The sequence below is a fragment of the Rutilus rutilus genome (genome assembly GCF_951802725.1).
Source record: "Rutilus rutilus genome assembly, chromosome: 1".
In the NCBI taxonomy this organism is placed as follows: Eukaryota; Metazoa; Chordata; class Actinopteri; order Cypriniformes; family Leuciscidae; genus Rutilus; species Rutilus rutilus.
The window spans coordinates 38,848,654-38,862,894 of record NC_140209.1 but is presented as its reverse complement, the minus strand read 5'-3'; the positions used below and the strand labels follow the sequence as shown (position 1 = coordinate 38,862,894).

The window sequence follows — 14,241 nt, the reverse complement described above, 5'->3', positions numbered from 1 at the left end:
ATTTATACTTTGTGAGAAATTTTCTTAAATGTTGTTTCTAATATTACATTATTGGCTTTTATATTATCATTGTACTAAAACCAAAATAAATTATTAAAATATTGTCTGGAGAATGGAGAATGACACTTTTGACCCTCTAGAGTAGACTATATTTGAATAAACATCTAAATAACAAACAAATAATAATTATAAAAGTTATTTGGGTTTTTGTTTCTTACATACTATAAAATAATGTACAATATAAAGTGTTGTTTCTAAAAACTAAATAATTGGCTTTTGCTGTATATTATCATTGTACTCAAACCAATATAAATTGTTCAATATTATTACTTTGGGGGAGAATGATAACTTTTCTCTAAGATGTATACATCTTCAAAATAAAAAAATAATTATAAAATATATATTGGGTTTTATTTTTTATTACTGTTTCATAATATATACTGTCAAATCTTCGCCATTCTGAAAAACCCTACTTTATATGACCACAAACTTTGCCTATAAGCTATACACTATGAACAACTATTTGATTTATTAATAGAAATTGCGTCATCAAACTGCCCTTATGACACCCTTTTATAACATAATAAAAACAATGGAGCTGGGACATTTGGGAAGTAATTCATTATGAATGATCTGTGAAGGCATTTGAAGAGAGATTTCGCTGATGCTAGGTGTTGTTTGTTATTCACCAGCTCTGACTGTAATAATCCTAATGCCATTGGCCAGATCAAGCCCGTCCTCCATAGCTCTCTCTCCCTCTCTCTGTTGCTCCCGCGACAAAAACAACGACTGGACATGACAGCTGCACGGTGACAGCATTAAAGAAGACCCGTGCTGACCCATACAAGTATTAATATAGCAAATTAGACCCAATAATGGGTTTTATTTCACGTCTGTTCCGTATGAACGGCGGCAGCCTCTTGAAAACACGAGGTCTGCCTACACTTGCTCAGTCCTGAGCGGCTTCAGGCTAAAGCTAGCTCGCGATCTCCAAATCATTGCTAAAGCTCGGGTTTTATTTCTTAGCATTAACTTAAAGTAGATTTTGTTGGTGTTCTTGCCGTCACGTGTTTAAAACACGCGAGAATGGCTCATACGGGTGGAGCAGCGGAAGACGCGACTGAAGGCAGCGGTTGCTCGATGAAGCTGCGCTCCGCCAGCAGGAGCAGCGTCGGCCTCGGGGGCGGCTCGTGCTCCGGCGAGAGGCTCGAGCAGCTCCGCGCGGTGAAATCAACGCTGCTTGAGCGGCTGGGACCGCACGAGCGCCTGCTCACCTATCTGCAGTCTGTATTGCTGTGGGAGAGACCCTTTCACAGCGTCCTATTGTACACGACCGCCAACGTCATGTTCTGGTGAGTGGATGATTAGCTTTATCTCCATGGATTTATCTCCACTCGGGCTCTGTTTACAACCCGGTGCTTTCAGTTGAAACGTTTACATTATTCATGAACATTTTGAGGATCTTGTATAAGCCTTTCTTGTTTTTATCTGGATGCATACGTGTCTTGCTTGTTCCAGACGTTTCCCCCTTTATTTAAGATAAGTAACAGATGGTCAGACTGGGTGTCATTCTCTCCCTGGATGCCTATATTTAGGCAGTGGCTGTAGTGGTGCTACTGTAAACACAATGCTGTGTGTGCGCAACACTTTGTACATTTGTGAATTACTGAGTTGTGATTCACAGAACCTTGTATTGGGTACCATTTTTTGACTGCTTTTACTAATGCATGTTGTTGAGCAGAGATATGTTTGCACTGTTTTAAATATATATATATTAAAGTAGTACTGTGTGTCCTATAAATGTTACCTGTTGAATAGCTTGTCTTCCACCTCCCACTGTCAGTTATTACTGCAGATAGTAGATAACTACATAGCACCATGACAGAGACGCTATATATATATATATATATATATATATATATATATATATATATATATATATATATATATATATATATATATTAAAGCACTATGTTTGCAAACCGATTGGTTGGGCCTGGTCTTACAGTGGTGTGATCTTGTTGGTCACCGGGATTTTGCCAAGAAAGACGTTCCTGGATCAACATGTTTTGTTGATCCTGGAACAACATTCCTGTCCAAAAATTTGGTCTTAACACTACCCCTAAACTTAAAGGAACACTTCGACTTTTTGGGACTTTAGCTTATTCACCGTATCCCCCAGAGTTAGATAAGTCCATACATACCTTTTTCATCTCCGTGCGTGCCGTAACTCTGTCTGACGCACCCACCGCTAGCCCTAGCTTAGCACAAAGACTGGATGTAAATGGCTACAGCTAGCATACTAATCCCAATAAGTGACAAAATAACACCAACATTTTCCTATTTACATGTTGTGATTTGTATAGTCACAGTGTGTATAAATAACAAGGTCATATGAGACACAGCCATTTTTTTAACGTTTAAATACTGGGAACTATTTTCTCAGAAGGCGAAGCACTGCTACTTGGGCGGAGTGATTAGCGCAGCACCCGAGAAGCGCCGTTCCGTCAACAAAACCAACGTGACTAACTAGCTAGTAGCGAACATGATTCGTGATCATGGCTGACTTTGAGGAATTTTATTTGGTATCAAACCAAGATCCAGAACCATATCGTTTTGAGCCAGAATACACAGACGAGGAGTTACAAACTTTGGAAGCTGATAGACAAGATGCCGAACAGACTGAGGTCGAGGGGAGAATCAGAACGGGAGTAGCCTACTATTTCACAAACAAGGTCACTGTTTCTCAAAAATGAAAACTGCCCATTAAACTTTGCATTTACTATCTAGTAATTGCCGACTCTATTACTCCAACTCTGAGCGAAATCTCTGCTCCTCACCACGGCGCAAGCTAAAGTCCCAAAAAGTCGAAATGTTCCTTTAACTCTACCCTAAAATCAGAAGGAAATGATAAGTGAATAACCCTGATATAGAAGCATCTAACCCTGGTTGTAATCCTAAACTTATCATAAACTGTAATCTTGTCCATCAAATCTGATTGGCTGATTGTAATGTTGTTCCACCAGGATCAACAAAGATGTTGATCTAGGAACAGGTTGTACTTTGTGCAATCACTGTTCATGCCTTAAGTCTTTTCATAGGCCAGCCTAACATAGGAAGCCATGTGCTGTGTGTACACACTATGACATCTGCTTCTAAAATCAATAACAATTCAAAATGGACCCTATTTACTTTCTTAATACATATCCTGGTCTTATTATGAGTGATTCATCTGTGCATTTTATTACAGGGAAAAGTTTGTCTTTGTAGTGTAGTCTTTAATCAAAATGTAATAACATGCTTTTCCTCTTAAAGGGATACTTCACTGATTAGCATTAAGCTTTGAATCAGTAGAAACCCGGTAGTATTTTCGAATGACCGTGTTTCCCTCCCTCCTGTCCCCATGAGACTAGAGATTTCTGTATTGTGTGTCTGAAAAAAAACATTGAGGCTTTTTTGGCCAGAGGCTAGAGAATACAGCCAGTAGTAGGAGCTCGTTCCGCATGTTTTCAACCCGCCCATAGGGGGTGGGATCTCACGATAAAACGCCGTCTTTTCAGTTTCAAGTCAGTAGTAGCCTAGTTGTATCATTTCTTCCGATACTGCCCTCTGTAACCGGTAGGTGTGGCTTGGGAGTGGCCTTGTAGGGCAGCGGAGCAAGTGCATTCTGGGAGTTGGTGTCTTTCATTCACATGAGCCAAAAATACATTTTCTGGCTTTTCTCAGTCTAGAAGGCACCAACTTCTAAAATAATTTCACATTTCTACTACATAAATGACCCAATTTAAATACACATTCATCTTTCCAGCAGTGAAATATCCCTTTAAATTAGTACTACCCTTTTCCGCTAATAATAATGTTAATCAATAGCCAAATAGCTATTTAAGCATTTGTTATGCAAACTTGCATTCAGTTTCCATTCTGATACTGAACTCCAGTTTTCACAGATCCAGATCAAGTCTTTGATGGATAAAGTCCTGATTATATTTCCTTTTTTTGGAAATATGTGACAGTAAAGAAGTAAAATGGGCTGTGAACAAGATTTCGTGTTGACTAAATGCTATAAAGAACGCCCAATAAATCTGTGAGGAAAGGAAAAGGAAAGCTGTGCAGGGAAGACACAATTGTTATAGGTTGGATGTCCCTCTTTTTTCTTCACTGTTCAGGCATGCAGTCTTTATTCACTTAGTGCAGTCACCCTCTCCATCAGAGAAATATTCCCCCTGATCTTATTATCTCCTTTTATTTGCCTCAGTGAGCAGCAGAGGAACGCTGTGCCTGCAGAGCCATTTATTTATCTTGGAGAATGGATACTGAATGCTCTGACTGATTATTATCTGGGGATAAATGGTGTACTCTATACTTTTTTTTATGATGAAAGACATTAGTTTTTCTTTCATTCACTAAATGATAAAATCTGCCTTATTTCTCTTTTAATATTAGGCCTTGGTTAGATCTTGCCATTTAAAAATCATATTCCACCCAGAATCCAGTCCATTCAGAAATAAAGTATCGCCACCATCTCAGAACATTTCATCCGCCCTTGGTTGTAATGCTTTTGACAGGTCATGTGGTTTTGTTGTTTGATCTAGTCATCAAACAGCATTAGCTGTCTTATTTCACAACGAGAGATCAGCAGGGTTCAGCCTGGTCTCAGCGCTGGCTCACCTTTTGGTCAAGTAATGTTGCACATACATAGCCGTAATTAGCCATGCTGCTGTGAAACTGTCAGAAATCACAACTGCTCATGCAGCACATGCCGTCTCTGAGATTTGCACAGGAAAGACACTGGGGCCGGAAACACCTGTGGAACAAAGGTTTCCTCATACATTCAGTATGATAAATGCATGACAGAAGGTTTTGGTCAGAGAGTCCACAACAGAGGTAGTGTTTCAGAGTAAAGTGTACTTTTTTCTTTCTCAGGTTTTTTGCTCTGAGCTCTTTGAGGTCGCTCTTTCTGCTGGCATCAGGTCTGGCCCTGGTAGTTTGTGTCGACACATGGAGGAATAAGATCTGGCCTAAGATCAGAGGTAAAATTGACCTTCCTCTCTTGCTTGTGTACAACTATATAAGACTTTGTAGTCTCATCTTAATATTAATACTGGCTGTAATTAAAACCTCTCTATTCCCTGTGCTGTGACCCACTCAAGTTTCATTTTCTCTCTTCCCATTTGCTCAGCTACTAGAGAGTTATGAAACTTGTGACATTTCCTAGCAGTGCATTTCCAGGAGGTGCACAGTATCGACCTGAATCAATATTTTGCATGCAGCCGAAGCCAGTGGCTTATTAGCATTTGATCTACACTCTGGGACAACTTTAATAGAACTAAAAATAAATCCTAAATCACAAGTCAGTGTTATTCTCTGAGAACTTGCTAATACACTCATCTTTTCAAAGGAAGTGAAAATGTAATCAAGCAAATGTTTAAAAACTAATAACTGAGTCTTCTAACACTCACAAATGTGTCTGAAATTGTTTTTGATCTCTTGCAGTTAAAAGACAAGATGAGAGTGAGAATGAAAGGTAATGTCTGGTGTATTTGTTTACTCTTTGAGGTTTTTCTGTGGTGTTTGATACAAAATTGTGTAACTGTTAATTCTAATGCTCTTTTCTGATTGGCTCACAGCTGGGGTCTGGTGCAACCTGGGACTTTGAGTGTGCCTGAATTATGCCACCACCTGGCTGAGATTTGGGTTACAGGGTCTTCCTGTGCGATAGATATTGTGCAGTTCAAACGGCAAAATCCAGGGAAGGTGAGATTACTCCCAAACTAGCAACACTGTTAAGTAGGGGTGTAACGATACCCTAATGTCACGATTCGATACATATCACGATACTGAATTAACGATACAATATTATTGTAATAATCCAAGACATGTGGTAAAAGGTTAACAAAAAGTGTACTGTTGATTAAAATGCTAAATTTGGTATTACATTGGGGGTGGAAATGAATGGGTTTGGACTTAGTGCAGGTAACCCAATTAGAGCCCGACCGATATATCGGCGGGCCGATATTATCGGCCGATATTAGGCATTTTCCTAACTATCGGTATCGGCATTTATAATGGCCGATAAATTAATATTTAAAAAAATGCAGCGTGCGGTGATTTATGTAAGGATGGCGCTGCCAATAAAGCACCTAAAAGCTGTCACAAAGAACTGGCAAAAGTGGCAAAAAATAACAGCCGCTTCCGGTGTAGACACAGTGTTAAAGCTTTTTGAGCTTCAAAGCTTCGGTAGTAATGGACATCGGATAGACGGTGCTGAACATATTTTTCTCTCTAATAAAGGTAGGATTCTCTATGTGTCTGTATGTCCGTTTGCATTTTTATTATTTCGAGAACCGTTAATCCAATCGACTTCTCAAGGGAGTGCATTGTCGCATTTTGGTGCAATATACATGGACACGCGAGACGCAACACGTTCAGAATTAATACACTTTTAGTAAACTACAGAACAGCGCGAGCGGGAAGCGGCGCACCTCCCGCGGGCAGAGAATGCGTCCGAGAACGGACACTGCAGTGATATAAAACGCACACACACACAGGTCTGTTAAATTAAGCAATACTTTTAAGGTAATCTAATATTTTTCTGACTAACAAATTACTGACAGTAAAGGGTAGATTTAAATAAAGAAAAACTAAATTTAAATAAAGAAAAACAAAATTTAAATAAAGAAATTACAAAATTTAAATAAAGAAATTAAACGAAATTTAAATAAAGAAATTACAAAATTTAAATAAAGAAATTAAACGAAATTTAAATAAAGAAAAAGGAAATTTAAATAAAGAAAAAACGAAATTTAAATAAAGAAAAACAAAATTTAAATAAAGAAAAACGAAATTAAGTTAAATAAAAAAACGAGATTAATTTAGATTGATAATAACGGGTAAAAAGGCTAATACATTTTGTTTCTATTATTCTATTTTCCACAATGTCAAAGCAACACAGCTTAACCCAAAACACAAGCTCAGACATGCACTTCGTCCATACAAACTCCGCTGTTCTGCGCTCTAGCCAGAGAACACCGTTGCTGGAACACTCAGAAGTCGGTTATATTTCTAGCATGCACTGCACGCATTTTCCGCGTGGCTCGAGCCGGGCCTGAGAGACGCGTGTCTCACGCAGGCAGTGTGCAAACTCCAACCTGTTAACATGGGAGCCGAAATAAAAACGGCCATGCCACGCAGTCAGTGTGTTGCCGGCCTTATTCAAGCGCGAATGAGAACCGTTTCGCGGGGGATCCCAGATGTGAAAAAAAAAAACCGAATATTCGAATGTCAAATTTTCAAATCCAATACCAACCCACCGAACAAATATTCGAATATTCGGGTCCAGATAATACTCCTACTCCAATAATTTATATAATTATAACACTTTATATAGGGCCATTTTGCATTAAGAGTAGCCTAGTTTCACGTTTAGTACATTTTGCTTACTAATTTAAAATAGTATAAAACTACTGTACATATGTAATTATAAACGTTTTCATTATGATATGATTCATTTTACTTTACTAAAAAGATCTGTGTTCTTCCTCCACCGGTAGATATTAGAGAAATTAAGATTAAAAATAGAAGATAAGGTTTTGTCAGTGACACTTTTGATATATTTATTGATACAAGTTATGTTTTAAATAAGGTGACTAAATTAAAAGGACAAAGTCGTTAGTGAAGATTATGCAACCGTATTTAGAATATAATAAAATATAAAATGCAATGCAAACTAGTTTGGTTACAGCTCAAATTCTCATTCTATCATTCACCCTGCCTCCATTACATATCTTTGTCACACAAGTGTTTGATCACCACATTTGAGTGATCATTGCAAAACGTTTATATATATATTCTGTTTATACTGTGTATTCTATATACAGTACCCATCAAAAGTTTGTACACACCAATTGGAAAGTGTGTCCAAACTTACTGTACTATAATACACATAAATAATATTGCTACTGTATTATAATATACACATAAATAATATCGGCCGATATATCGGTATCTGGCTTTTTTTTATCGGTATCGGCATCGGCGCCCAAAAATCCATATCGGTCGGGCTCTAAACCCAATGCACAGGACAACAGTGACACCAGATTTAAAATATTCAGGATTCTGAAGCTGAAAATACAGAATTATTTTAGACGAATATGCTTGAACTCTGTCACTGGCTAGATAAACGGTATTTAGAATAAAGTAGGCCACTTTTTACTGGTAACATAAGACATTTGGCATTATCAGGACCCATTGCATTATTATACATAATACTCAACATTATATATAGTAGTGTAATGTAGTACTGAAACTCTGTAAACTTCAGAAATTACAATATACTATACACAATACAGATTGTCACTATCCACGATATATTGATGCATGTTATATTGTGACACAATAAATTGTTACACCCCTACTGTTAAGATCAACTGTTAATATTGTATAGTCATATTATCAAGTCTATAGTCTTGTGTAGCCAGACATTGGATGTCTGGTCCAGTTTGCAGCTTACTCTGGAGAAGAACTGCCCGCTTAGACAGGCATGTAAACATGTAAAGTGACCAACCACAATGTATTTTGTTTTTACATGCCATTTAAGGCCTATAATTATTATTATTGCTTTTATGACTTGTATTGTATTTTAATATACTTGTTTATCAAATCCTAAAACTCCATTCTCTTGCAGTTTTGTATGCTGTTTTGTGGCCTGTTCACCTTAGTGGCCACGGTGGGGCGCTACATCCCTGGACTGGTGCTCTCATATGTGGCTTGTGAGTAGCAGAAATCCTTCAGGGCTTACTAATCTGCTCCAGTGCCTTAACAACTGCAAAATATTTACTTTAATATTTTCTATCTCTCTGTCTCTCTCAGTGCTGGGTGTGTTGGTGTGCCCACTGGCATTGTATTATCGGCTATGGCAGCGTGGATGTGTGAAGCTGGAGCCAGCCCTGCAGTGGCTGGACTTCAGCGCCAAAGGATACATGATGTTAAAGCCCATAGAAAACCCGTGTAAGTACATGGCAGATCTAACTAGGTGTGAACTGATGGTCATGCTGAGAACAGTTCCTGCCTTTTTAGAGTTGTATTTTAAGGACTGGATTGTTCTTGTGTCATAGGGCCTGGTCACTTAATGCGTTTTTACTGATCGGATAGCTATCGGTTTTGTTCAAACTCTTCCATGGCTACATAAATGTGTCTCCGCAAAAAGGATATAAATCCTATCTTCAATTCCCGTGCTATATGCAAATTCAAGTTCACGTCAATGAAAGCAACAGATGTGAGCTGCAATTTATTTGTCATCAGCTGATTTCAAGGACAAAGACTGCAACAGGAGACACAACTAGATGTGTGTTGAGTTTCAGAATGCAATACCAAACTTCCAGTTGAATTTGCTGCAGTTTGCGCGTCGGCTTGCTGAAGACATCTGCGGCTGGCCATATCTGCAGTGATGCGTGTTGCTGTAGCGCTCTCATATCTGGCTACCAGGAGCTAGTAGCCTATATGCCCTCTCACACATTTAGGTTTTAACATTTTGGGAGTAAAATTTACATATGTGGCTTCAACAACCAGATGCATTTACACCTTAAAAAAAGAAGAAAAATACGATCCGATAGATATCCGGTCAGAGAAAAACCATTGAGTGACCAGGTGTAAACAAGCCCTTCCAACAATGTTGGAATTTTGCCAAATTTGCATGAACATTTTTACAATCTAGGTAAATCTTCCAGATCGTGTGGATTCCTATTAAAATTACTGGACTTCGCCTGGGAAATGTCTTGCTGTAGGATGCAAGAGCAAATCGAAATGCTGTTTAGCTGATGCTCTTTTTCTTCAAATCAATGCAAAAACTTTCCTTTTTTTAATGATATATTTTTTTGTTGACATGAAGAATTGGTGATCCGTCGTTAACAGCATATTACAGCTTTCAGAAGTTTTGATAAACCCTTCTGTGTTTGCAGTTCTTCGTAAGCCCATCAGGAGGGGGACCTCAGATGATGCTAGTGACAGCGAAGAGGAACTGGCTGCGTTCTGCCCAACGGTGAGCCCAGATACAGGGGTTATTTATTACATCATAGGGATTTAAAGCAGCTGCATGGTCATGAGGTTAGAATATCTATAGAGATTCATGATAGTAAACAGCAAGTTGGAAGATCTCATTGTTTTTTTTTAATAAGCTCACATTTCTCTAAATATTCCGCACCTGTAGTTTGACGAAGCATTGGTTGCTAAGGAACTGGCACTGACTGACTCTGAGCACTCGGATGCAGAGATGTCGTACATGGATAACGGCACCTTTAACCTCTCCAGGGGTCAAACGCCCCTCACAGAGGGCTCGGAGGGTAAGTCACTTTGAGCTCTTCTACTCTTTAACTCTCTTCTCATTCTCTCTATATGGGTCAATGACATATAAGAGTGTCTAGAATAAAGAAAGTTCTTACCAGCACCAAACTTTTAAATGGTAGTGTATATTTTTGAGTTAATTAGTAAATGGGGATACAAATTTGTTTCACGTCATTGACACGTGTATCCTCTTTATTTATTCACTGAATAGATTTAGACAGGCACAGTGATCCAGAGGAATCATTTGCCTGTGGGCTTCCAGACTTTCCCTCCATCAACCCAGATGCCACCCTGATGGAGGACGATGATGACGCCAGCTTCGGATTGCCCAGTCTCAACTCAGCCGCGTTCTCCGGCCCTCGCGGCTCTACTACCTCCGCCCTGCTGGATCTGGACACCCAGATGGACTCTGATCAGGAAGACCTCGACCCCGAGATCTCCCTAGGCTCGCTAAATACTACCTCTGACCTCGCTAGTAACCTGGCAGGGGTCATCGCCAGCAACATGATCCAGGCAGCCATCGCAGGAGCCATGCAACCCCGGCCACCGCAAGGTCCTCGGAGAGAGAGCGGCACGCGGCCAGGAGCAGCTCCGAGGGGATTCAGGAAGCAGTCGAGCTCGGAGCTGGACACAGACCTGGACTTTGATGGAGAGGACTTTGAGATGTTGGATCAGTCCGAGCTGAACCAGTTGGATCCTTTGGCAGGTGGGCAGGGAGGTCAGAACAGAAACCAGGGGTCGAGTTTCCTGTCCAACTTTTTGGGGAAGCCACAGTGAGCCCATCTTACAGATGCTACCTCCGTCTGTCTGCTCCTCATGTCCTTGCACCTTGATCCAAGTAGAAGTTGTTTGCAGTGTTGGTTTGAATGTCTACTGAGATGCTTTCAATTTATCTGAGCGAGTGAGACAGAGAGAGAGAGAGAGTGTGTGTGTTTGTTTTGCACTGTTAATGTAATATTAGATTCTCTTGCCAGGTTTCCTCCACTGGCTGCAGTTGATATCACTGTGAAGTAATCTAGTCTGAATCTTCTCCTTTTATGCTCCGTGAGCTTCCTTCCTTGTCCTCTCATTTATGTGAGTGTGTGTGTGAGACTTGTGTGTAAAAGACTCTGATTTACTTGGTAGGCTAAGCAATAGGACAACAATCAGAAACATTTAAAATGATCCGAAATTTCTTTAAGTTCTTATAAACCAGCAAACTGCAAGTCTTATAGATCTTTCACATGTTTCTTTTTCATACAGACTGTATTGTTGTTGTCTTCAATAATAACACATGGGACCAAATCAGACATTCCACCATCAATGCTGAGTCAAGACGATTAATGTATACAAAATATTAAGCTGCCTGTAAGGAAGATTGTGAAATCTACAGTCAAGACGTCGTTGAGCAGAGAAGTCTATAAAGAAGTAGCAGTGACACATGATCTCATGATGTTATTATAGGGCATAGTTCACCCACAAATGAACTTTCATTTACTCATCCTCATGTTGTTCTAAACCTGTATGACTTGCTTTCTTTTATGGAACACAGAACTTTTTATTATTCACAGAAAAAAGTAAGTCATACAGGTTTGGAATGGCATGAGAAAAAGTAAATGATGACAATGTTCATTTTTGGGTGGACTATCCCTTTAAGACTCTGAGACATGAGTAATAAACAGCAGTCAGGTCGTCTCGCTTTGCCATGTATTTGCTCCTGAGGTTTTTTCCCACCCTTCATTTAATTTTTTTTTTACATACTAACTGCACATTCTTTTCATCAGGTCAGTCTGACGCCAATGAAAATGCATATTTCTTAAAGCTGGAATAGCATTAAAAAAAAAATGATATAGTCATTCATTGCCTGGTCATTTTAACCTTAACATGCTTTTAAAAATTGAGTAGTCAAGACATTTTTCTATGTCATTTGGCTCACCACAGTGACATTTACGTGCAAGTTCATGTGGGCTGGATTTTCTTTCAGCATTTCTTGAAAACCAAGGGAATAGGGTTAATAAATGACAGTAACTCTTTCCTAATGAAGATCTTTGTTGTAAAATGATGGCAAATTTACAGTATATTGTCTTTCAAATTGCTGTTTTTCGTCTGTTCATCTGTCAAAAAAAGAAGAAAAAACAACAACTAACAGCCCAGCAATGCTGTCCATCTGGATAGTACGGCAGTACATTGATTTAGTTTGTAATGACTCTACCTCAAACAAGACACGGGGCTGTAACTGCCACCTGTTCGTACACAGCCTCCTCTTTTCAAAAACACCTTTAACCGTTCTGACTTTATACAGGAACTTTTCTACAGGTAGCAGCAGGAAAACTAGATCTCCTCTGCACCCTCTCCTCTGGGCTGGTCTGATATGAGATTTAACCTTCAGTACATTACTGAAGCACAGAAGGATCTGAGAAAACCACCTTTCTTACTTCCTTTCTTGTGTTATGATGGAGCTGGTGGAAATAAATGAGTTGAATTTGCTGTTTTGTTTAGTAGATGCTGACCCTTTTCCCAAGTTCAGTGTCTGTTTTTGTCCCAATCCTAATAAAGACTCGTCATCGCTGGCTTTGATCACTGTGTACACTGGAAAGTAGGAAACACACTGGGAAACTGCTGTACCAACAAAAAGGCATAAAGTTACCAGGGATCAGTGAAGTGTTTTCTATTTTCCAAGCGTACCGTTTCTTTTTTTCTTTTCTCATTTTAATTTAAAGTAGTGGAGCGTTGAAGAAATATAATGAATAAGCTTTTATCTTTCTCACGGTCTGTCACTTTCTGCTATTCCAGTTTGTTTATTACATTTCAAACAAGTCTTAAAAAAAACTTGAGTTGGGTTAGGAGAGTTAGTACTGTTTGTTGGAATGTTTCATCTTTTGCAACTGGTCTTTTTTTCTGTCTTGGTTTTGCTTGGTTGTGAGCCCTAAGATTATGAATTGCTGATATTTTTTGATTGCTGTGTTAAAAAGGTTTGATTCTGAAAGGTTTGATTTCATTTCTTCTTTTTTTTAGGGAATTCATGTGTAATTTGTGGGATACTTATCATTATAATTAATGATTTACTATTTATATGGACACACTTTTCTGCTGATTTTTTTTTGGATAAATTCTCCATATTTCTTTTGAAAAAGCATCAAAATATTTATTTTTATTTTTATTTTTTTGTAAGTGTGTCAGTCAGCATGACCACCATTTAGTGGGAAAAATCTGTTCACCTCTTTGCGGTCAATTTAAACAAACGTCACCAGCGATTCAAATGGGACAATGAAGTGGTGGTTTATACATAAAAACCAAATTATGCCCAGTGTCATCTATTGATGTTGTATTGATGTTAGTGATTTAAAAATACATCAGTTAGCAGTCTGCCATGTTGAGGAAAATGTAAAATACAGAATCACTCATCTTTTCTTTCTTTGTGTGAGCGTTTTTACAGGAGTCTTTCTGTAGCTGGATTCTGCAATGTCAGTGACTTTTATTTCAGTAGTATTTCCCTCTTCCCTTCTCTGTAATTGATTTTGATAACTTTTGATGTGCAAGACAATAAACGAATGAATATATTATAAGTAAAATGTGTAGTTATTGATGACTTTAACTGATATTTTGTGACCTACTGAGCTAATCAAAATTATGATCCTAGTCTATAATTTGTCCTGGTATAATAATGACTTATTATAATAGAACACATTTTTTTGATAAAATATATATATATATTTCATTATACAATATTACAGGATAATATACAACCAATCTGTAGTGAAAGGCAATACAATTAAAATATGTATTTTTTTAAATTAAAATAAAGGAGTGAATTATAAAGTAGTAAATTATTTTTTGTACAAATTATAATCAAATAACTTCTATTTGTTACAACTTTTTAATGTCATTCTGACCAAATGTTTTGTTGTAATTCCTTTCTAAATA

The 14,241-nt window shown here is 38.3% G+C and overlaps 1 protein-coding gene across 1 annotated transcript; it reads left to right on the top strand.

Annotated features, from left to right (window-relative positions):
* The first annotated feature begins 720 nt into the window (after positions 1-720).
* On the top strand, positions 721-13,881 carry retreg3 (reticulophagy regulator family member 3). Its single transcript, XM_084429377.1, has 9 exons — positions 721-1,352; positions 4,924-5,030; positions 5,494-5,524; positions 5,628-5,754; positions 8,684-8,768; positions 8,869-9,006; positions 9,957-10,036; positions 10,205-10,337; positions 10,550-13,881. The coding sequence occupies exons 1-9, from the start codon at positions 1,087-1,089 to the stop codon at positions 11,113-11,115; spliced, it is 1,533 nt and encodes a 510-aa protein (XP_084285503.1). The 5' UTR covers positions 721-1,086; the 3' UTR covers positions 11,116-13,881.
* The last annotated feature ends 360 nt before the right edge of the window (positions 13,882-14,241 follow it).